We start from the raw sequence: 25944 nt of genomic DNA, 5'->3' as shown, positions 1-25944 counted from the left end.
ATTGACATCAAATTATTTTTTAATTTAAGTTTTTTTTAATAAAAGTTCTTATTAATAGAGTTTAGTCATAATAGAGTTTAGAGTTTAGTCATAATCGGTGGATTGAATTATGCAGCCATATGTCTCCTCTACTTTAGAATAAAGCCATTAATTGTCCCTGGAAGAAAAAGGTGTAAAAGTGGTCGCGTATGCTGATGACGTGGTAATTGCGGTTAGGGGAAAGTTTCCCTGTACTCTAAGAGAAATTCTTCTGGAAGCTTTACGTGCACCAGTAGGGGTTTCAAGTTACCTACAGTGGCACCCTTCTCCTTGGGAGGAGAGAATATTCCATTTACAGAAAGCGCAAATAGCTGGATGCATGCTGGATAAGGAATGGAAATTCAAATCTAACATTTTGGAAAGGGCATGAAAGGCAACTCTTGCCCTATGAACCAGCAAGAGAGCCATTGGGAAAAGTTGGGGATTTAGACCGCGCGTCATGCACTAGGCATATACTGCAGTTGTCAGACCTATAAAACGCACCTGCTCTGGAACCCAGCCACAGAGATATCCTAGGGAATTGTAAGGCGGATGAGCTTGAGAGACTAGGAACTAATTTAAACATTCCAGGGAAACTGGAATCTGTGAGTATGCCTCTTGCGACATGTAAGCTAAGTTACTTTAGGATCAGGCCCGATGGGCAACGAATGATAGATGGTAAAAACGTCTAAAAGAGTCTGATGGCAGACAGCTAGTTAAACTTAACCTAACCTAACCATATATATTTCGGATCGTCGTAAAACTCTAAGGCTATTTGACAATGTCCATGTGTCCGTAAGTTTCTTGTTATCCCATACAGTCTTAAAAAATTGAGATATTGAGCTGAAATTTAGCGCAGACACGTATTTTAAGTTCTTGAACGGTCAAATTCAGACCATATTTAGATATAGCTGCCATATAGGCCTATCTGCCGATGAAGGGTATGAAGCACATAAAAGCTTTATTTATCGCACCATTTCGCTGAAATTTGAAACATTGAGTTTGTTGAAGCCTCCCGACGCCCGAATTAAATATAGTTCAGATCGGACTTTATTCAGATGTAGCTACTATAAAGATCAATCTGCTGGTTAAGGGTTTGAAAAGCATGAAAGTTGCATTTATTATCCGATTTCGCTGAAATTTGAATCAGTATGTTGTGTAAGCCACTTGGCATCTAACTTAAATATCGACCAGGTTGGACTAACAGCTGCCATACAGATCGATCTAGCGATAATGGGTCTGCTTCATCTTTTAACTACTTCATCTTTCAACTACTTCATCTTTTGACTATTTTATCTTTTAACTACTTCATCTTTTAACTACTTCGTCTTTTAACTACTTCATCTTTTAACTAGTTCATGTTTTAACTTCTTCATCTTTTAATAACTTTATCTTTCACCTACTTCATCTTTTAACTACTTCATCTTTCAACTACATCATCTTTTAACAACTTCATCTTTTAACTACTTCATCATATAACTACTTCATCTTTTAACTACTTCATCTTTTAACTACTTCATATTTTAACCTCTTCATCTTATAACTACTTCATCTTTTAACTAATTCATGTTTTAACTACTTCATGATTCGACTACTTCATCTTTTAACTAATTCATCTTTTAACTAATTTATCTTTAACTAAATCATCTTTTAATGGCTTCGTCTTTTAACTACTTCATCTTTTAGCTTTTTCATCTTTAAACTACTTCATCTTTTAACTACTTCATCTTTTAACTACTTCATCCTTTAACTACTTCATCTTTCAACTACTTTATCTTTTAACTACTTCATCCTTTAACTACTTCATCTCTCAACTACTTCATCTTTTAACAACTTATCTTTTAACTACTTCATCCTGTAACTTCTTCATCTTACAACTTCATCTTTTAATTACTTCATCTTTTAACTACTTCATCTTTTAATTACTTCATCTTTAAACTACTTCATCTTTTAACTAATTCATCCTTTAAATACTTCATCTTTCAACTATTTCATCTTTTAACTACTTCATCTTTTAACTAATTTATCTTTAACTAGTTCATCTTTTAACTGCTTCGTCTTTTACTTCTTCATCTTTACTTCATCTTTTAACTACTTCATCTTTAAACTACTTCATCTTTTAACTACTTCATCTTTTAACTACTTCATCCTTTAACTAATTCATCTCTCAACTACTTCATCTTTTAACAACTTATCTTTTAACTACTTCATCCTGTAACTTCTTCATCTTACAACTTCATCTTTTAATTACTTCATCTTTTAACTACTTCATCTTTTAACTACTTCATCTTTAAACTACTTCATCTTTTAACTACTTCATCTTTTAACTAATTCATCCTTTAAATACTTCATCTTTCAACTATTTCATCCTTTAACTACTTCATCTTTCAACTACTTTATCTTTTAACTACTTCATCCTTTAACTACTTCATCTCTCAACTACTTCATCTTTTAACAATTTATCTTTTAACTACTTCATCCTGTAACTTCTTCATCTTACAACTTCATCTTTTAATTACTTCATCTTTTAACTACTTCATCTTTTAACTACTTCATCTTTAAACTACTTCATCTTTTAACTACTTCATCTTTTAACTAATTCATCCTTTAGATACTTCATCTTTCAACTATTTCATCTTTTAACTACTTCATCTTTTAACTAGTTTATCTTTAACTAGTTCATCTTTTAACTGCTTCGTCTTTTACTTCTTCATCTTTACTTCATCTTTTAACTACTTCATCTTTAAACTACTTCATCTTTTAACTACTTCATCTTTTAACTACTTCATCTTTTAACTACTTCATCTTTTAACTTATTCATCTTTTAACTACTTCATCCTTTAACTACTTCATCTTTCAACTACTTCATCTTTTAACTTTTTCATCTTTTAACTACTTCATCCTTTAACTACTTCATCTTTCAACTACTTCATCTTTTACAACATATCTTTTAACTACTTCATCCTTTAACTTCTTCATCTTTCAACTTCTTCATCTTTTAACTACTTCATCCTTTAACTACTTCATCTTTCAACTAATTCATCTTTTAACTACTTCATCTTTTAACTTATTCATCTTATGACTTCTTCATCTTTTATCGACTTCATCTTTTAACTACCTCATCTTTTAACTACTTCATCTTTTAACTACTTCATCTTTTAACTTCTACATCTTTTAACTTCTGCATCTTTCAACAACTTCATCTTTTATCTATTGCATATTCTAACTTCTTTATCTTTTAACTTCTTCATCTTTTAACTACTTGATTTTTCAACTAATTCATCTTTTAAATACTTCATCTTTTATGTTATTCATCTTATGACTTATTCATCTTATGACTTCTTCATCTTTTAACTACAGCGGTCAAAAAAAGTATTCATCATTAGCAAAATTGATAATAAATTCACTTATTTTGGGTAATTGAAGAAAATTTAAAGTAAACAAATAATGCAGTTTTATGCAATAGTTTATTTTTCGTAATATGTTTTAAAATAAATTCAAAAAATAAATTTAATTAGCGCAAAAAATGCAATTTTATATAATAACACCAAAAACAGAACAAAAAAAGTATTCATCATTGATGTGCTATCATCAAAGTCAAATTCAAATATTATTTGGGAATCCCCCTTTTCTGTTTTATTTAGTAAAGGAGGCTTTGCCCTTGACAGCAAATATTTAATTTCATTGAAAATATAGTTTTTGTCAAAATGGGTCGTAAGCAAAACGAGGTTTCTGATGAGGTAAAAGTTTTGATAATAAAACACCACAGGAATGGTTTAACTCAAAAAACTATCAGTGAAATATTAAATAGACCACGATCTACTATACAATCCATCATCAGAAAGTGGACAGAAACGAAAACTGTTGACAATAAACCAAGATCTGGTCGACCAAAAGCACTTTCAGTTGGAGATGTGCGTTGGCTAGTGCGGCAAGTTCAGAAAACTCCGAAGACAAATGCGACCATTCTTCGTAAAAACACTATGGAATATTTAGGGAAGGAAGTTACTACACAAACAATTCGAAATACACTCAAAAGGCATAGTTACAGAGGAAGAACTGCACGTAAGAAGCCCTTTATAAATAAAATAAACCGAGTGAAAAGGCTAAACTTCGCAAAAATGTATGTAAAACAGCCCGAATCATTTTGGAAAACAGTCATTTTTGCAGACGAGAGCAAGTTTAATCTTTTTGGGTGCGATGGAAAGGTCATAGTGTACAGAAACCCAAATACAGAGCTTGAAGAACGAAACACAGTTGCTACTGTAAAACATGGTGGAGGTGGTTTAATGGTTTGGGGGTGTATGGCGGCTTCAGGAGCGGGAAATCTTGAAATTATTAATGGAGTAATGGATCATAAGTATTACATTGACATTTTAAAGAGGAATTTAAAAGATAGTGCTGTAAAACTTGGGCTTGGTAATAACTTTCAATATTATCAAGATAATGACCCCAAACATTCTGCTTTAAATACCAAGATGTGGATGCTGTATAACTGCCCCAAAGTCATTAAAACTCCTCCTCAAAGTCCCGACTTGAACCCAATTGAACATCTTTGGGAACATCTCGAACGCAAATTGAGAACGCCCAATTTTTCGAGCAAGAGTCAAATGCAACAGGTGATAATGGAGGAATGGACTAATATAGACCAAAATATAACCGCTAAATTAGTCCAATCGATGTCAAACCGTTTAAAAGAAGTTATAAGACGCGGTGGTCGAATAACAAAGTATTAATTTTTTTAAATTATGTTATTTATTTTTTTGTTTTTTTGCAATGATGAATACTTTTTTTGTTTAATTTTTTGTGTTCAGCTGTAAAATGGCCCTTTTTGTTCCAATAAATACTATTTTTTTCTTTAAAAACAATGAAATTGTGTACATATATATCACACAAGCACTACTGCATCATTAGTTTAATATGTTTTTATTCCAATTGTCTTTTGTAGACTTATTAAAAAAAAAACATTGAATGATGAATACTTTTTTTGACCGCTGTACTTTATCCTTTAACTACTTCATCTTTCAACTAATCATCTTTTAACCACTTTATCTTTTAACTTATTCATCTTATAACTTCTTCATCTTTCAACTTCTTCATCTTGTAACTTCTCCATCTATTAACTACTTCATCTTTTAACTATTTCATCTTTTAATTACTTCATCTTTTAACTTCTTCATCTTTTAAATACTTCATCCTTTAACAACTTCTTCATTCAACTACTTCATCTTTTAACTACTTCATCTTTCAACTACATCATCTTTTAACAACTTCATCTTTTAACAACTTCATCTTTTAACTACTTCATCTTTTAACTACTTAATCTTTAAACTACTTCATCGTTTAACTACTTCATCTTTTAAGTTCTTCATCTTATAACTACTTCAATTTTTAACTACATCATGTTTTAACTACTTCATGTTTCAACTACTTCATCTTTTAACTAATTCATCTTTAACTATCTTTAACTAATTCATCTTTAACTATCTTTAACTAATTCATCTTTTAACTACTTCATCTTTTAACAATTTCATCTTTTAACTTCTTCATCTTTTAACTTCTTCATCTTTTAACTACTTCATCTTTTAACTACTTCATTTTTTAACTTCTTTATCTTTATCATACATTCCAATCTGCCGGTTAAGGGTTTGGAACGCATGAAGATTGCATTTATTATCCGATTTCGCTGAAATTTGAATCAATATGTTGTGTAAGCATCTTGGCATCTAAGTTAAATATCGACCAGGTTGGACCGATATAACGATAATGGGTCTGCTTCTTCTTTTAACTACTTCATCTTTTAACTATTTAATCTTTAAACTACGTCATCTTTCAACTACTTCATCATTTCACTACTTCATCTTTTAACTACTTCATCTTTTAACTACTTCATCTATTAACTACTTCATCTTTTAACTACTTCATCTTTTAATTTCTTTATCATTTAATTAATTCATCTTTAAACTACTTTATCTCTTAACTTTTTCATATTTTAAATTCTTCATCTTTTATCTGCCTCATCTTTTAACTACTTCAACTTTTAACTACTTTATCTTTTAACTATTTCATCTATTATCTTATTCATCTCTTAATTACTTCTTCTTTTAACTTCTTAATCTTTTAACTTCTTAATCTTTTAACTTCTTAATCTTTTAACTACTTCATCTTTTAACTTCTCCATCTTTTAACTTCTGCACCTTTAAACTACTTCACCTTTTAAATACTTCATCTTTTAACTTCTTCATCTTTTAACTACTTCATCTTTTAACTACTTCATCTTTTAACTACTTCATATTTTAAGTACTTCATCTTTTAACTACTTCATCTTTTAACAACTTCATCTTTTAACTACTTCATCTTTTACAACTTCATCTTCTAACCACTTCATCTTTTAAATACATAATCTTTTAACCACTTCATCTTGTAATACTACTACTACTACTAGTATTACTACTACTACTACAAGTATTACTACTACTACTACTACTATAATTACTACTACTACAATTACTACTACTACTACTACTATTTCTACTACTACTACTACTACCACTATTGTTACCACAATTACTACTACTACTACTACTACTACTACTACTACTACTACTACTACTTCTACTACAATTACTACTACAATTACTACTACTACTACTACTACTACTACTACTACTACTACTACTACTACTACTACTACTACTACTACTACTACTACTACTACTAATACTACTACTACTATTACTACTACTACTACTCTCTCTACTCTACTACTACTACTCTACTCTTATCTGATTTGGATGAAATTTTACACATATCGTTTTGGTATGACTTTTAGCAAATGTGCCAAGTATGGTAGGCTGATAACCTGCCATATAAACCGGAATCCCGATTGAACTTCTCGGCCTTCTAGGGGAAGCAATTCTTATAAAATTGGGTTGAAATTTTGCATATGTCGCTTAGTTTGACTTCCAAAAACTGTGTCAAGTATGGTCTAAATCGGCTGATATCCTAATATAGCTGTCGTATAAGCCGATATCCCAATATGACTTTCTGAGACTCTGTACGGCGGAATTATTACTCGGTTTGCCTGCAACTTTGTATGTGCTGTTTCTCAGTGACTTCTTACAGCCATGATAAGTACGGTTCATATCGGTCGATTACTTAGTGTTGCCCATATATATTGAACTTGACAAATGCGTTACATGGTGAAGTGCATATAAAATTCGACCTGGTCGAACTTAGCACTTTTTTACTTGTTACTAATTTTCCCTGCCCTCTTAGTTTTTCAACTTTGCTAATGTGTTTATTCAAAAGTATTTATCTATTGACAATAAAATATATAAGTCACTTAATCGTTGAGATCAGTTTATCCTCTCACCGTCACTTCATATGTCTTCATCGATGCGAGGTTCTTTTTGTCCAGGACGATTTAAATAAATCTTTCGGCCATTAAGATTATGCAGCTGGCGGAAATTATTGACCAAAATTCCTCCATGTTCATCCCTTAACTTGCGGAAAGGCTTCAATTGATTCGAGGTGACAGACACTGGATTGGGGAATATAATCCAGGTAACCGCCTCCGAGCAAGGTGGAGTTGTCAACGAACCAGCATAGGTGTAGTAGACCCGTTTACTGGTAGTATCAATGCCCCCATACATGCCGGACAATTTGAAGTTGGCAATTTTCGTTGTCGTTTCGTATTCAATTATGGCTGACAATGCGTAGCTTACATTCTGCAAGGCAGCCAAACGCTGGAAGGAATTTATCTGATAGAAGGCGGTGACAACAGTCACACCATCGGAGTGTTGAATGGCCTCCTCTAAATTGGCGTATTTTGTGTTGTAGTGAACAGCATGCACTTCCATAGGATAGCGACGATTATTTAGGACATGTTCCGAGCCCAAGCTATTATTGGCTCCCCAATGAAAGTGTAGATTTTCAAATTGATAGGTCTCATCTGCGGGTAATGGTCCCCCAGAAATTCGAGGTTTGACAGCATCCTCAGGCATCTTTATCTCAGCGGAATGACCATTGTTGGTTATGATTACATTGAAGGGCTGCTTATAGTTGTCATATTTGATGGGTGGATGAGTTTTGGCACCTGCCTACATAGGAATAACAAATGGATTAAAAGGCAAAAAGAGATCAAATAAAAATTCTTGGGCAAAATCGAGCCACCCTAACGTACACCGCCTTCCTACGTGGAAAGAATACTTACCTCCATCGAATTAATGGCAATTGGTGATTGTTGATTGGAGCCACAGGTAGGATATTCTGCAGACCATTGATCCTGTTCACTGTAGGTCCATGCTAAAAAAATTTAGAATTTGTTGGCTTTTTAGTAGCCAGCAATCATTTTTGAAGGATTTTTTTTTATTTTACATTACCATTGGCTAAGTCAAAAACTGCATAGAGCAGGATTAAAAATTTTAAACCCTTAAAGGCCATTTTTTTTGAATTAACTTTCAGCAGAGTGTTTGAAGACCTAGAAAAAATTTGTGTTAGCAATTTGGCGATATATCAAGAATTTATACCAAAATGGTTGTGCGTCGCATTTAAAAAATTCTAACGATATTTTTAACTACCAAAACTGTCACTAATTTGGTGTTAAGTACTTTGTCTCCGCCTCTATCGTTCAAACTAATTACAAACTTCATTGTTTAAAATGATAATCGGAGGCGTGGAGTGGAGGAATTAGTTCAACCCTAAGTTATGTGGGAGTGGTAGATTTATACGAATAGCTGACAATTAGACCATTTTTGAAGGTAATTGCCATTAAGGCCAAAGGCCCCATTTTAGGTCAACGATCAATCAAAGACATACGATTTAAGGCCTATTTCTGTAATGAGAGCATAGTTTAGGAGCAACAGAAAATTCTAAATTCCAAAAATCCATGAAATTTTAAATTTTTATAAGCAGTCACGAATTAAAGCACATTTCCCTCTAGGATGCTTAGTTTCGGAGATACAGCATATTTAAAATTTTCATAGTGAAATTTCGATTTTTGATGGAATTTCGATGAAATTTTGAATTTTTCGATGGAGTCTCGAGGTAAGGTCATTTTCCCTCTAGGACGCTTAGTTTCGGAGCTACCGCCAATTTAAAGTTTTCCTAGTGAAATTTCGATGAAATTTTGAATTTTTCGATGGAGTCACGTACGCTTAGTTCCGTCTAGGATGCTTAGTTCGTGAGATACATAAAGTTGTTGGAAGTCATAACAGAACACTGTGTGCAAAATATCAGAAAAATCGGACAAAATTTGTTGCTTCCAGGGGCTCAAGAAAGTAAATCGGGAGATCAGTTTATATGGGATCTACATCAGGTTATAGACCGGTTTGGACCGTACTTGGGAGTGAAATGTGGGACCAGACGCTGTAAACAGCATGCCGAGCGAAATCTTTGTTCTCGGTATAGAAGACGGCGGCTCTTAGGTTCATATCATCCTACCAGACAGTGGGGAGCTCTCAGCTCTTTTAATAGCCGGAATGGTTCCGATAGACCTACAGGCCATCGTGCGAGCCAGGCTCTACACCGCGAAGTGCAATACCCAGAAAGGCAGGGTGAGATTCAAACGGATCATCTACGAGTCATACGGGATGAAACTATCGAGAGATGGCAACAAAATTGGACGAATGAGAATCGGGCCAGGTGGGCGCGTTAGATGTGAACTTAGCGGCGTAGGGTATGAATGCGGAGGTCTGGACGCAGACAAAATGAAGATGATATGAATAATCACCAGATATGGGGTCCACCACGAAGTAATGAAAAAGAGGTTCCGAGGTGGAATTAATCCCCCAGGATGGCACAGGATGAGTTTTTGGGTAACACAGAGTGAGTTTTTAACCATTGATAACGGAGTCCGGCATAAGACTAGAGACGTACTCGTCACATGCGTAAAGCATTTTCCCATCCTGACCCGCAAAGAGAAAAATAAGTACAAGGGTCAATTCATGGGAACCCACCACCATGATTTATGCTAAAATATGGGAGCAATATCTGGTTAAAGACCGATTTGAATTGTCCATAGCACAATTGTTGAAACGCATAACATAAAATTTCTGCCAAATCGGACAAAAATCGACGTTTATAGGTCTCAAGAAACCAAATCGGGCGATCGGTTTATATGGGAGTTATATAAGATTAAAGATAACAGAACACTTTGCGCAAAATTTCAGCCAAATCGGATGAAAATTGAGGCTTTCAGGGGCGCAAGATGTCAAATCGAGAGATCGGTATATATGGGGGCTATATCAGGTAATGGACCGATTTGGACCGTCCTTGGTAGAGGACGTCCCCGTCCTCAGCTAAATCGGACAACAATTGCAGCGTGTAAGGACCCAAGAAGTCACATCGGGAGATCGGTTTTGTATGAGGCTATATCAGGTTATAGACCGATTTGGACCGTCCTTGGCAGAGTAGTTGGAAGTTATGCAAAATTTCAGCCAAATCAGGGCTCAAGAAGTCACATCGGGAGATCGGTTTTGTATGAGGCTATATCAGATTATAGACCGATTTTGACCGTACTTGCCACAGATTTTGACAGTCATAGCAGAACACTACAAGCAAAATTTCGGCCAAATCGGACAAAAATTACGGATTGTAAAGGCTCAAGAAGTCAAGGCGGCAGATCGGTTTATATAGGAGCTATATCTGGTTAGAGAGAGAGAGAGATTCGGACCGTACTTGACACAGTTGTTGAGAGTCATAACAGAACGATTTATATTTTCTTTATATAAATTTCAAGATTTTTATTTCTTTAAAAATTTATTAGGATTTACTGTAATAAACCTTTCTTCCATTAATACCTTGTAGGTGGCGAAAATTATTCACAATGTATTCACCCTGTTCATCCAATAGTCTGCGAAAGGGTTCCACTTGATCACGTTGCACGGAATGATGTTTGGGAAAAATAATCCAAGTCGCTGCCTCAGCACAGGGTGGTGTAGTCAAGGAGCCATGATAAGTATAAAAAACACGCTTGGTATAGCTGTCTATGCCTCCATACAAAGCGGATAACTGGAAATTGGGTATTTTGGTGGAAGTTCCTGCCAGGGTTATGTTCTGCAAAGCCTCGCTTACACCCTCCAAACCTGAAAATTTCTCACCCGGCAAAGTTTCATAAAAAGTGGTTAGTACAGCTACGCCATCCTCATGCTGAAGAGCCACATCCAAATTCAGATACTTGGAGTTGAAATGAACACCATGCACCTCGACGGAATAACGATGTTTATCATGAACATGTTCTGCTCCCACAGTGTCATTGGCTCCCCAATGAAAGTGTAAGCTGGAAAATTCATATGTCTGACCTTTTGGCAAGGGCCCACCAGAGATTTTTGGTATAATGCCATTAACTGGAAACATTATTTGAGCGGTGTGACCATTATTGATGAGCTTGACACTATATAACCTTTTATAGTTGACATATTTGATGACAGGATAATGTTGGCTAATAACCTGGAATTGTATAGAAAGGGGAAGAGTTGTTAACAAGTAATAGTGAGCTAAGTTCGGCCCGGACGAATCTTGGGAACCCATTAACTTCTGCTAAAAATTTATGCAAAATAAATTTAGTTAAAGGGCATACACGACATATATATTATTGATCAGCGTAGAAATCTAAGACCATCTAGCCATGTCCGTCCGTCCGTCTGTCTGTTAATAGCACGCTACAGTCTTTAAAAACAGAGATATTGAGCTGAAACTTTGCACAGAAAGAATCTCTGTGTCCATAAGCAGGTTAAGTTCGAAGATGGGCTATATCGGACGATATCTTGATATAGCCCCCATATAGACCGATCCGCCGATTTAGGGTCTTAGGTTCACAAAAGCCACATTTATTATCCGATTTTGCTGAAATTTGGGACTGTGAGTAGTGCTAAGCCCTTCGACATCCTTCGTCAATTTGGCCCAGATTGGTCCAGATTTGGATAATGCTGCCATATAGAACGATCCTCCTATTTATGGTCTTGGGCCCATCAAAGCCAAATTTATTATCCGATTTCGCTGAAATTTGCGACAGTGAGTTGTGCTAGGCCCTTCGACATCTTTCTTCAATTTGGACCAGATCGGTTCAGATTTGGATATAGCTGCCATATAGACCGATCTCCGAATAAGGGTCTTTGGTCCATAAAAGCCACATTTATTATCTGATTTTGATGAAATTCCGGACAGTGAGTTGTCTTAGGCCCTTCGACATCCTTCGTCAATTTGACCCAGATTGGTCCAGATTTGGATAATGCTGCCATATAGAACGATCCTCCTATTTATGGTCTTGGGCCCATCAAAGCCAAATTTATTATCCGATTTCGCTGAAATTTGCGACAGTGAGTTGTGCTAGGCCCTTCGACATCTTTCTTCAATTTGGACCAGATCGGTCCAGATTTGGATATAGGTGCCATATAGACCGATCCGTTCATTTAGGGTTTTTGGGCCATAAAAACCACATTTATTATCATATTTTGCTGTATTTTGCGACAGTGAGTTGTGTTGGGCGCTTCGACATCCTTCTTTGATTTGGCTTAGATCGGTCCAGATTTGGATATAGCTGCCATATAGACCGATCCGCCGATTTAAGGTTTTGAGCCCATAAAAGCCACATTTATTATCCTATTTTGCTGAAATTTGGGAAAGTGAGTTGTGTGAGGCCTTTCGACATCCTTTTACAATTTGGCTGTTATCGGTCCAGATTTGGATATAGCTGCCATATAGACCGATCCGCCGATCTAGGGTCTTAGGCCACTAGAAGCCACATTTATTATCCGATTTTGCTGAAATTTGAGACATTGATTTTTGTTGGGCCCATCGACATTTTTCTGCAATTTGACCTAGATCGGTTCAGATTTGGATATAGCTGCCATTTAGACCGATCCTCCGATTAAGGGTCTTAGGCTCATAAAAGCCACGTTTATAATCCGATTTTGCTGAAATTTGGGACAGTGAGTTGTGTTGGGCCCTTCGACATTCTTCTTCAATTTGGCTTAGATCGGTCAAGATTTTGATATAGCTGTCATATGGACCGATCCTCCGATTTAAGGTCTTAGGCTCATAAAAGCCACATTTATTATCAAATTTTGCTGAAATTTGGGACAGTGAGTTGTCTTAAGCCCTTCGGCATATTTTTTTCAATTTGGCCTAGATCGGTCCAGATTTGGATATAGCTGCCATATGGACCGATCTCCCGATTTTAGGTTTTTAGGCCATAAAAGGCGCATTTATTGTCCGATTTCGCCGAAATTTGGGACAGTGAGTTGTGTTAGGCTCTTCAAAAATTTTGGCCCAACTTGGCCCAAATCGGTCCAGATTTGGATATAGCTGCCATATAGACCGATATCTCGATTTAAGGTCTTGGCCCCATAAAAGGCGCATATATAATCAGATTTCACTGAAATTCGACACAGTGACTTATTTTAGGCTTTTCGACATACATTTAATGCAATGAATCTGAACAATATCATGCACCATTCTTGGTGGAAGGTGTTTAAAATTCGCCCCGGCTGAATTTTACACCATTAACTTGATTTCATTTTGATTTTAAACTTTGTAATTTTAATACATTTCTTTTTGCTCATACCTCATTTGAGTTTATTTCAATAGGTGATTGCCTCTCGAGACCACAAGCTGGATATTGTTCATGCCATTCATCCTGGGAGTCATAGGTCCAACCTTACATTGAAAATAAAGACAATTACAAATTTCATGGCGAATGAAGCTGTTTGCAATTACCATTAACTTCGGAGCTGACAACCATTAACAATAAGGACACTGTTATCAATTGAATCATGTTATAAACTTTCTTTCTGCCACAGAAAACAACTCCAGTGAAAGTCTTTGTTTTTCTCCTAACAACCAGCAACTCTTTGTTTAACATTAAAAACTTTCCATTCAATTTATATCGATTCTTTGTTAAAATTTCTGTTTTTATGAATGCATTGATTTGATAACAGTGTAATTCCTATACAAAGTCTAACACAAGAGGTTGCAATTCAAGAAATAAGCACCACCACTTGATTGGTGTAGCAGATTCTTAAATTGTCTTACTGGGGCCACTTGACAACTTGAAATCTGCCCTATCAATAAGATTTTTTCTAATCCCTTATAATAGAAACTGGAATATTTAACCGTGGGATATATATTTGGACATAGCAACAAACCCAAGGATAGTTAAAAGATACTAAGGGTGCGTTGTAAAATGCACCATTCATAAAAATTAAGAAATTGTGCTGAGACAATGCACAGAAAACTTGCTAAACCCTCCACCAGAGGATGGGGTATAAAACTAGTCCTACTTTAAGTAATCATGCCTGCTGTGTCGAAATCTTGGAGTCAGAGTCGAGCAATTTTCCCTAAAGTCGGTGTCGAAAAAATTACCTCCGTCTCCAGACAAAATAGAAAAAAAAGTAAAGGATGCTAAGTTCGGCCGGGCCGAATCTTATATACCCTCCACCTTGGATCGCATTTGCGAGTTCTTTTCCCGGCATCTCTTCTTAGGCGAAAAAGTCCGCTATCAAGATATGGTCCGGTTTGGACCACAATTAAAGTATTTGTTGGAGACCTGTGTAAAATGTCAACCAATTCCAATAAGAATTGCGCCCTTTGGGGGCTCAAGAAGTAAAATAGAGAGATCGATTTATATGGGAGCTGTATCAGGCTATAGACCGATTCAGACCATAATAAACATGCATGTTGATGGTCATGAGAGGGTCCGTCGTACAAAATTTCAGGCAAATCGGATAATAATTGCGACCTCTAGAGGCTCAAGAAGTCAAGATCCCAGATCGGTTTATATGGCACATATAGCAGGTTATGAACCGATTTGAATCATACTTGCCACAGTTGTTGGTTATCATAACAAAATACTTTGTGCAAAAATTCATTTAAATCGGATACGAATTGCGCCCTCTAGAGGCTCAAGAAGGCAAGATTCAAGATCGGTTTATATGGCAGCTATATCAGGTTATGAACCGATTTGAACCTTACTTAGCACAGTTGTTGAAAATCATAACAAAACACGTCGCGCAAAATTCATTCCAATCGGATTGGAATTGCGCCCTCTAGCGGCTCAAGAAGTCAAGAAGTCAAGACCCAAGATCTGTTTATATTGGAGCTATATCAAAACATGAACCGATATGGCCCAAATTAAAACCATACTTAGCGCAGTTGTTGGAAATGATGCAAAATTTCATTCAAATCGGACCAGAATTGCGCCCTTTAGAGACCCAAGAAGTCAAGACCCGAGATCGGTTTATATGGCAGCTATATCAAAACATGGACCGATATGGCCCATTTACAATCCCAAACGATCTAAACTAATAAGAAGTATTTGTGCAAAATTTCAAGCTGCTAGCTTAACTCCTTCGAAAGTTAGCGTGCTTTCGACAGACAGACGGACGGACGGTCGGCCGGACAGACGGACGGACATGGCTAGATCGACATAAAATGTCACGACGATCAGGAATATATGTACTTTATAGGGTCTCAGAAATAGGATACATTTTTATTTGATATCTGAAGGGGGGGCGGACCCTCCCCCTTACCCTAATTTTCAGAAACGCCAGATCTCGGAGATGGATGGTGCAATTTAAGCGAAATTTTGTTTGCTCTCATATAGTACCCTAAAAATAAAAATTTGGTATCCAAATTTCGGATGGGGTACCTAGGGGGGGCTGCCCCACCCTAAAACCTACCAAACATATATTTACACCAATCACGACAATATGGGACTCAAATGAAAGGTATTTAGGATAAGAAAACTTATGTGATATCCAATTGTCGGAGCAAATGGTAGGGGGACCACCCTAAGCCCCAAAACACCCCTAAATCGGACATATTTACCGACCATGGCAATATGGGACTCAAATGAAAGGTATTTGCGAGTAGAATACGAATCTAATATCCAAATGTGGGACCACGTTTCCGGGGGTCCACCCCTTTCCCAAAACACCCCACAAACAGGACTTATTTACTGACCATGGGAATATGGGGCTTAAATAAAAGGTATTTGAGTGTAGAATTAGAATGTGATATCCAAATATGAGAATTAGTGTTTGGGGGCCGCCTCTCCCCAAAAACCTCCCCCAAAGGAAACATATCTACGACCATAGCCACATGGGGTTCAAATGAAAGGTCTTTGGGAGTAAAGCACGAATCTGTTTGGGAAAAGTGTCTATTGGACCATTCCACCACCACAACACCACCCAACCCCCTAAACACCCCTAAATTGGACATATTTACCGACCATGGCATTATGGGACTCAAATGAAAGGTATTTGCGAGTAGAATACAAATCTGATATCCAAATGTGGGACCACGTTTCCGGAGGTCCACCCCTTTCCCAAAACACCCCCCAAACAGGACTTATTTACTGACCATGGGAATATGGGGCTTAAATTAAAGGTATTTGAATGTAGAATACGAATCTGATATCCAAATATGGGACCAAGTGTTTGGGGGCCGCCTCTCCCCAAAAACATCCCCCATAGGGGACAAATTTACGACCATAGCAATATGGGGCTCAAATGAAAGGTCTTTGGGAGTAAAGCACGACTTGGATATCAATATTCAGGAAAAGTGTCTATTGGGCCACCCCACCCCCACAACAGCACCCAAGTAGCAAGTATTTGCTGACTATTGCAGTATGAGGCTCAAATACGAGGGTTTTTGGAGTAGAACACGAATCCGATATATATTTTCAAGGCCAACTCACCCCATCATCCCCCAAAACACCGCCCAAGCCTGTCATGTTTGCCGACTTTGGAAATATGGAGCTCAAATTAAAGGTATTTGGGAGTAGACCACATATTTGATATCAAAATTAGGGACCAACTGTCGGGGGGGCGTCCCACCTTCATAACAACCCCCAATTAGGATCTATTTGCTCACTAAGACCATTTGGGTCTTAAAGAGAGTGGAACTAAATATTCATAGTTTTTAGGGCCAATAACCCAAACCGGACATATTTGCTGACTTTTGCAATAAGGAGGTTAAATGAGATTATAAAACGATTTTTATATCCAATTTTGAGGGCAATGGCAATATGGTGTTCAAATAAATCATATATAGATATACGAGAATAGAGCATGTTGCTGATATATTTTCCGGGCTTAGTGTTTGGGGGACCAATCCAATCCCCAAAACACCCCTAAATCGGGCATATTTAGCGACCATGTCAATGTGGAGCTTAAATGAAAAGTAGTGGGGGGTAGAGCAAGAATTGATACCCATTTTCGGGACCAATTTTCTGGGGGTCTACTCCTTTCCCAAATTACCCCACAAACAGCAATTTTTTAGTGATCATCGCAATATGGGGCTCAAATAAAGGTATTTGGGAGTAGAACACGAATTTTGATATCCAAATGTAGGACCATGTCTTTAGGGCATCACCCCTTTCCCAAAACACCCCGCAAAGGGTAAAAATTTTTCGACCATGCCAATATGGGGCTCAAATGAAAGGTATTTGAGATTAGAAAACGAATTTTATTACCTATTTTGGGGCCATGTGTTTGGGGGAAATGGTATTTGAGAGAAGAGCACGATGGTGATATTTTTTCAGGGCCAAGTATCTGGGGGACCACCTCTCCCCCGAAAACACCTCTAAATCAGATATCACCTTACATCCAAACTTAAATTCGTAGACCAATAAAGATCATATGGGATTCACATAAAGGCACTTATATGGTTAAACTGTTAGTCAAGTGATATACTATTTTCATAGTCGAAAATAAATATTCCAAGGACACTTTTGTTCCATATAAAGTAAAAGAAGGCGCAAGGGAGCGGGCCCGGGTCAGCTAGTATCAATATAATTTGGCATGCCCTCCGCACTGATGTTAACATCTGCCAAACACCCGAAGCCCACCTCTCAAAACCACATTCAAATTAAACATAAATCAATCATAGATTATTGCCGCAAGACTTGGAACATACCACTGCATTACTTATTGCCTTTTGTGGTGTGGCAGGACACAGTCACGTTTTGTTTACATAAATATTAAACTACGTCATTCTGCAAATAACGCGGTTGGTCATAAATTTAAACAAAGAACACCGCAATGAAAGAATTGCGTTTTCAATTGAATTAAACAAAAAATGTTAAATAATATCTTCTTATATATAAAAATCAGTTTGTGTTTGTTTGTAGGTTTGTAAGTTTGTGTGTTCCTTATATACTCAGAAACGGCTGAACCGATTTTCTTGAAATTTTCACAGATGGTGCATAATCACCCCGTAGTGATTTTGATTTATAAAGGGGGGGGGGGGGGCGGACCCTCCCCCTTACCCTAATTTTCAGAAACGGCAGATCTCGGAGATGGGTGGTGCGATTTAAGCGAACTTTTGTGTGCTCTCATATAGTACCCAAAAAATAAAAATTTGGTATCCAAATTTCGGATGGGGTACCTAGGGGGGCTGCCCCACTCTAAAACCTACCAAACGTATATTTAGTCCAATCACGATAATATGGGACTCAAATGAAAGGTATTTAGGATAAGAAAACTTATCTGATATCCAACTGTCGGACCAAGTGCTAGGGGTACCACCCCAAGCCCCAAAAACACCCCTAAATCGGACATATATACCGACCATGGCAATATGGGACTCAAATGGAAGGTATTTGCGAGTATAATACGAATCTGATATCCAAATATGGGATCAAGTGTTTGGGGGCCGCCTCTCATCAAAAACATCCCCCAAAGGGGACAAATTTACGCCCATAGCAATATGGGGCTCAAATGAAAGGTCTTTGGGAGTAAAGCACGTAAGTATTTTCTGACCATTGGAATATGAGAGTCAAATAAGAGGGTTTTTTAGAGTGGAACACGAATCCGATATATATTTTCAAGGCCAACTCACTGAGTGGCCGCCCATCCCCTAAAACACCCCCCTAGCTGGTCATGTTTGCCGACTATGGAAAAATGGGGCTCAAATTAAAGGTATTTGGGAGTAGACCACGTATCTGATATCAACATGCGGGACCAACTGTCTAGGGCACGTCCCACCACCATAACAACCTCCAAGACAATTTGGATCGTAAAGAGGGTGGAACTAAATATTCATAGTTTTTAGGGTCAATATCCGAAACCGGACATATATGCTGACTTTTGCAATAAGGAGTTTAAATGAGATTTGAAAACGAATTTGATATCCAATTTTGAGGCCAATGGCAATATGGAGTTCAAATAAATGATATATAGATATGTGAGAATAAAGCACGTTGCTGTTATATTTTCCGGGCTTAGTGTTTGGGGGACCACCCCAATCCCCAAAACACCTCTAAATCGGTCATATTTACCGACCATGTCAATGTGGAGCTTAAATGAAAGCTATTGGGGGTAGAGCAAGAGTTGATACCCACTTTCGGGTTCGGCACTTATACTGATCAACAACAAGTTAAGCGATATACTATATTCGTAGCATGGTTTTTCACTAAAAGCTCTTTAATTGTCGAAAATAAATATTCCAAGAAAACAAGGAAGAAATCGGGGGCTGCCCCTTTTTGCAAAAGAAGAAGTGAACCGATCGGGACAATATGGGACTCAAATGAAAGGTACTCAGGTGTAGAGTAAGAATTGTGTATGCAAAAATTGGGTCTGATGATTTAAATTCTTAGGTTAATACAGGGTTTTTTAACAGGGACGCTACAAAAGACCGAGAGGCACAGCAAACAACGTCACATTTTTTGCCGCTATTTTTACATTTCTCCCGGGTAGGGTTTGCCATTACAGGATGGAAAGATATAGGAACCAACAATGAGTTGAAATTCTTAAAATTTACTACCGAAATTCGGAGTCAGTGGCCTCAAAATTATCGGGTTGCCCAAAAAGTAATTGCGGATTTTTTATATAGTCGGCGTTGACAAATTTCTCACAGCTTGTGACTCTGTAATTGCATTCTTTCTTTTGTCAGTTATCATCTGTTACTTTAAGCTTGCTTTAGAGTGTAAAAGTGTAAAGTGTAAAAAATTTATATTTGATTAAAGTTCATTCTAAGTTTTATTAAAAAAGCATTTACTTTATTTTAAAAAAATCCGCAATTACTTTTTGGGCAACCCAATATTTTGAACGATTACGACATAATGGGTATTCTGGAGTAGATAAATAACATTGTCTGGAAGGGGCAATATGCTATAATTTGTTACCTAAAAAGCACCAACCAAAAATAAAAGTGAAGCGGTCGGCATAATATGGGATTTAATGAAAGGTATTCGGTAGTAGTGTACGAATTCAAAACCACCACGATCCCAAAACCACCACGATCCCAAAACCACCACGATCCTAAAACCACCACGATCCCAAACCACCTCAAAGGGGTATTTTGGATGATCTTACAATATGGGACTTAAATGAAAGGTGTTTGGGAGTTGTCTACGAACTAAGTATTAAAAACTCGAATGATTAAGGCCGTCCCTCCCTCCAAAACTTCTTCCCCAAATGGGAATATTTGCTAATTAAAATTGCAAATTTTGCCCATGAACATTCCACTAAGGAACAGGGGCAAATTTCTCATATATCAATGAGTGCAGATCGATTCAAGTTTAAGCTCAATGATGCCCCTATAATTGAGCTTAAACTTGAATCGATCTGCCTCCTTTTTATAGCCGAATACGAACGGCGTGCCGCAGAGCGACACCTCTTTGGAGAAAAGTTTTACATGGCATAGTACCTCACAAATGTTGCCAGCATTAGGAGGGGAAAATCACCGCTGAAAATTTTTTCTGATGGTCTCGCCAGGATTTGAACCCAGGCTTTCAGCGTCATAGACGGACAGGCTTCCCTTTGCGCAACGATGGCCTCCAATCAGTTTTGTATAATTTTGTATACTGGAAAATCGATAGGACCCAAATTCTGGCTACCGCAGATACAATGGCGAATATCGGCCAAAAAAGTATATATGAGAGCTAAATATAAATCTGAACCGATTTTGATGAAATTTTTCACACATATTGGGACGTCAAATTTAACACCACATGCAAAATTTTGTAAAAATCAGATTTGATAGATCTGCAGCCTTAAAAGGCCATACCGGATTAAATCTATACAAGGGAGCTTTATCTAAACGCATAAAGGATGCCACTTGAAATTTTGTTGCACAGATACATATTGTTAACGCAAGTCGTTGGGGCTTGGAAATGGAGCATATCGGTTCAGATTTGACATAGCTTATACATAAACGGATCTTCCGATTTTATATATATATATATATATATATATATATATATATATATATATATATATATATATATATATATATATATATATATATATATATATATATATATATATATATATATATATATATATATATATATATATATATATATATATATATATATATATATATATATATATATATATATATATATATATATATATATATATATATATATATATATATATATATATATATATATATATATATATATATATATATATGTGATTAAGCAATTCTTGCATGTAATGTTCTGTTACAACTTTCAACAACTGTGCCAAGTACGGTTAAATAAAATCGATCTATATCCTGACATAATTCCCATGTAACCCGATCTTTCGATTTGACATCTTGAGCCACTGCAGTCCGTAATTTTTGTCCGATTTGGCTAAAGTACAGTTGAAATCGGTCTATAAACGATCTACCGATTTAATGTCTTAGGCCTATAGAGGCCTAATTAATTTTCCGATTTTGCTGAAATTTGAGACAGTTAGTTCTGTTCGACCACTCGGCATCCTTCTTCAATTTGGTCCAGGTCGGTCCAGATTTGGATATAACTGCCATATAGACCGATCTCTCGATTTAAGGTCTTGAGCCCAATTAAACCGCATTTACTGACCGATTTTTGGGACAGTGAGTTGTGTAAGGTCCTACGAAAATTTTTTTTCCAATTTGGGCCCAGATCGGTTCAGATTTACATATAGCTGCCATATAGTCTGATCTCTCGATTTAAGGTCTTGGGCCCATAAAAGGCGCACTTATTGTCCGATTTTTCTGAAATTCGGGACAGTGAGTTATCATAAGCCCTTCGACATCCTTTTTCAATTTGGGCCAGATCGGTCCAGATTAAGATATAGCTGCCATATAGACTGATCCTCCGATTTAGGGTTTCAGGCCCATGAAAGCGACATTTATTATCCGATTTTGCTAAAATTTGGGAAAGTGTGTTGTGCTAGGCCTTTCAACATCCTTCGTCAATTTGGCATTGATCGGTTTATATTTGGATATAGCTGCCATATAGACCGATCCTCCGATTTAGGGTCCTAGGCCCATAAAAGCCACATTTACTACCCGAATTTGCTGAAATTTAAGACAGTGAGTTGTGTTCGGCCCTTCAACATCCTTCGTCAAGTTGGCCTTGATCGGTTAAAATTTGGATATAGCTGCCATATAGACCGATCTCTCGGTTTTAGGTTTTGGGGCCATAGAAGGTGCGTTTATCGCCAAAATTTGGGACAGCGAGTTGCGTTAGGCTCTTTGACGTCCTTCCTCAATTTGGTTCAGATTGGTCCAGATTTGGATATAGCTGCCATATAGACCGATCTTTCGATTTAAGGTTTTGGGCCAATAAAATTCGCATTTATTGTCCGATTTCGCCGAAATTTGGGACAGTGCGTTGTGTTAAGCTCTTTGACGTCCTTCCTCAATTTGGCCCAGATTGGTCCAGATTTGAATATAGCTGTTATATAGACCGATCTTTCGATTTAAGGTTTTGGGCCAATAAAATTCGCATTTATTGTCCGATTTCGCCGAAATTTGGGATAGTGAGTTGTGTTAGGCTCTTTGACGTCCTTCCTCAATTTGACCCCGATTGGTTCAGATTTGAATATAGCTGCCATATAGACCGATCTCACGAATTAAGGTTTTGGGCCCATAAAAGGCGATTTTATTGTCCAATGTCGCCGAAATTTGGGCCAGTGAGTTAGGTTAAGCTACTTAATATACTTCTGCAATATGGCTCAGATCGGTCCAGATTTGGATATAGCTGTCATATACACCGCTCTCTAGTTTTAAGGTTTTGGGGCCATAAAAGGCGTATTTATTTTCCAATGTCGCTGAAATTTGAGACAGTGAGTTTAGTTAGGCTCTTCGACGGCCTTCTTGAATTTGGCCCAAATCGGTCCAGATTTGGATATATCTGCCATACAGATCGATCTCTCGATTTAAGGTTTTGGGCCCATAAAAGGCGCATTTATTGTCCGATTTCACTGAAATTTGACTCAGCGACTTATATTAGGCTTCACGACATCCGTGTCGCATATGGTTCAGATAGGTTTATTTTTTGATATAGTTACTGTACTTATTAATATTTGGTCCAAATCGGAACATATTTCGATATAACTGTTATGGGACATAAGGTATGCAATTTTCACCGCATTCTGATGAAAGGAGGTTTACATATATAACCAAGGTGGTGGGTATCCAAAGTTCGGCCCGGCCGAACTTAACGCCTTTTTACTTAGTTTTGTTGATTTTTCCAAAATAAACTCAAAGTACGATTATATAATATCCCATCGCAACGTAACGGCTCCCAAAGGAAATTTGTCTCAAACTAAAGGCACTTTCGTAACCTTGAAATTGATAGCGAAAGAGTGCCGCAGGCAATGAATTGTAAAGTGGTTTGTTTCCCTTTCAATTGTTTCGCTAATTGCCCGGTAATGATAAATCAGCTAAAAACTAATTAATTGTAATTTATTATCTAATTAAGTTTGAAACACGAAACACGAAACAGAAAAAAACAATCATTGATAAAAGATTTTTTCTTTATAACATTCAAATTTTATTGGGACATTACAAAGATGGAAAAGAACATTTTTAAATTGTAGTAGAGTGCAAAAATGTTATCAGCAAATGTTTTTGTAACAAACCAAATAAAAACGTTTGAGGCACCTTTGTAATCCCCTAAGACGCTAAGGAGATAAAGTTTCCATTTTTTATTCAATAATAAAAAACCGGTGTGGAGGGTAAAAGAAAGAAAAAATAATTAATGTCATTTTGTAAATTTATAACATGACCTAATTTAAGAAGAGAAGGGAATTTCCTTATTGTTGATAATTTTTGATAATTTTTTGTAGTAAAACTTTTTGAAATTGTTGCAATAAAGGTACATGTTACCCATATTACCCCCATTTTCACACTTCCTCCCTCTTCGTTCTAGCCGCAACAGCCATTGTCATAATGGAAAAAACTTTCATACTCGTAACAGCCCAAAACATTTGGCATGTACCATTTTTTTGTTGGTGTCTTCCTTGATTTCGGACATTTCTGGTAGAACATGACTTGAAATGAGAATCAATTAAAGTTTTGTTGTGACAGCCATAAAAATGGCCAATGTTCAAAAAGCAAAAAAAAAAACTAGAAAAACTACCAAAAGCACTACCACTATACATTTGGCCAATGACAACTACTTTATTCACACACTATACACAAAAACAAATAGAAATGCAATATGTTTTGGTATAGTTTTAATTAAAGTTTTGTGTTTGTTGCAAATTCTAACAAAAAAAAAGTTGCCAGTAAAGAGAAAGGAGGACAGGAAATATTTCAAAAATGAGTGAACAGTTCCTAATTTCTACGGATGTGAGCTTGTTCTGCTTTTGAAGCATATTTTTGTTCTTGAATCTAGAGTCCGTTTTGCCATTTGTCGGCCGACAGAACCCAAACATGGCACTTTTTGTCATAACATATGTTGGAACATATGAATTTCTAGGTTTTTATTTTGGATTTTTTTTACGTAGGTACATACATACGAGCACATTTATGCTTGTATGAGCAAGATTCCAATAAATTAAAAAAGGAAAATAATATGAAAATATGTGAAAACGTGCTAGGTTAGGTTTGGTTGAAAAAGGGTGCGGATATTAATCCTCAAAACCTCAAAACGTTAAGTCGAGAAATCGGTCTATAAGGCAGCTATACCGAAATCTGCACCGATCTGAGCCAAATTGAAGATGAATGTCGAAGGGCATAACACAACTCACTGTCCCAAATTTCGGCGAAATAGGTCAATAAATGCGCCCTTCATGGGCCCAATACCTTAGATCGAGAGATTGGTCTATACAGCAGCTATATCTATATCTGAACAGATCTGGGACAAATTGAAAAAAAATGTCGGAGACCTAACACAACTCACTGTCTCAAATTTCAGCGACATCGGGCAATAAATGCGTCTTTTATGGCCCCAAAACCTTAAATCGAGAGATCGGTCTATATGACAGCTATATTCAAATCTGGACCGATCTGAGCCAAATTGCTGAAGGATGTCGAAGGGCCTAGCGCAACTCACTGTTCCAAATTTTAGCCAAATCGGATAATAAATGTGGCTTTTATGGGCCTAAGACCCTAAATCGGAGGATCGGTCTATGGGGCAGCTATATCTAAATCTTAACAGATCTGGGACAAATTGAAAAAAAATGTCGGAGCACCTAACACAACTCACTGTCCCAAATTTCAGCGACATCTTATAATAAATGCGCCTTTTATGGCCCCAAAACCTTAAATCGAGAGATCGGTCTATATGGCAGCTATATTCAAATCTGGACCGATCTGAGCCAAATTCAAAAAGAATATAGGAGGACCTAACACAATTCACTGCCCAACATTTTGACGAAATCAGTCATTAAATGCGCCCTTTATTGGCCCAATACCTTAAATCGGAGGATCGGCCTATATGTCAGCTATATTCAAATCTGGACAAATCTCCGTCAAATTGCCGAAGTATGTCGAAGGTCTTAACACAACTCACTGTCCCAAATTTCTACGACATCGGGAAATAAATGCCCTTTTTATGGGCTCAAAACCTTTAATCGAGAGATCGGTCTATATGGCAGCTACATTCAAATCTGGGCCAAATTGAGGAAGGATGTTGAGGGTCCTAACAATACTCACTGTCCCGAATTTCGGCGACATCGGACAATAAATGCACTTTTTATGAGCCCAATACCTTAA

At 36.8% G+C, this 25944-nt stretch overlaps 2 protein-coding genes across 2 annotated transcripts; both read right to left on the bottom strand.

The window, feature by feature from the left end:
• Window positions 1-7292: 7292 nt before the first annotated feature.
• Window positions 7293-8463, bottom strand: LOC106080522 (putative carbonic anhydrase 3). The gene is made up of 3 exons (XM_013241915.2): window positions 8403-8463; window positions 8234-8325; window positions 7293-8120 (listed from the first exon to the last, which is right to left on the bottom strand). The coding sequence occupies exons 1-3, from the start codon at window positions 8461-8463 to the stop codon at window positions 7401-7403; spliced, it is 873 nt and encodes a 290-aa protein (XP_013097369.2). The 3' UTR covers window positions 7293-7400.
• Window positions 8464-10782: 2319 nt separating this feature from the next.
• Window positions 10783-13795, bottom strand: LOC106080509 (carbonic anhydrase 2-like). The gene is made up of 3 exons (XM_013241900.2): window positions 13738-13795; window positions 13586-13677; window positions 10783-11469 (listed from the first exon to the last, which is right to left on the bottom strand). Exons 1-3 carry the CDS (start codon window positions 13793-13795, stop codon window positions 10783-10785), a joined length of 837 nt encoding a protein of 278 aa, XP_013097354.2.
• Between the last annotated feature and the right edge of the window lie 12149 nt (window positions 13796-25944).

The sequence above is a fragment of the Stomoxys calcitrans genome, chromosome 2, assembly GCF_963082655.1.
Source record: "Stomoxys calcitrans chromosome 2, idStoCalc2.1, whole genome shotgun sequence".
NCBI lineage: Eukaryota > Metazoa > Arthropoda > Insecta > Diptera > Muscidae > Stomoxys > Stomoxys calcitrans.
This window is presented reverse-complemented; position numbering and strand designations above follow the sequence as displayed.

Coding starts and splice junctions, on each gene's coding strand:
- LOC106080509 (XM_013241900.2), bottom strand. CDS start 13,795: ATGATTCAATTGATAACAGTGTCCTTATTGTTAATGGTTGTCAGCTCC. Junction 13,678..13,737: donor TGTCAGCTCCGAAGTTAATG/GTAATTGCAAAC, acceptor TTTCAATGTAAG/GTTGGACCTATGACTCCCAG. Junction 11,470..13,585: donor TTGAAATAAACTCAAATGAG/GTATGAGCAAAA, acceptor ATACAATTCCAG/GTTATTAGCCAACATTATCC.
- LOC106080522 (XM_013241915.2), bottom strand. CDS start 8,463: ATGGCCTTTAAGGGTTTAAAATTTTTAATCCTGCTCTATGCAGTTTTT. Junction 8,326..8,402: donor AGTTTTTGACTTAGCCAATG/GTAATGTAAAAT, acceptor AAATTTTTTTAG/CATGGACCTACAGTGAACAG. Junction 8,121..8,233: donor TTGCCATTAATTCGATGGAG/GTAAGTATTCTT, acceptor ATTCCTATGTAG/GCAGGTGCCAAAACTCATCC.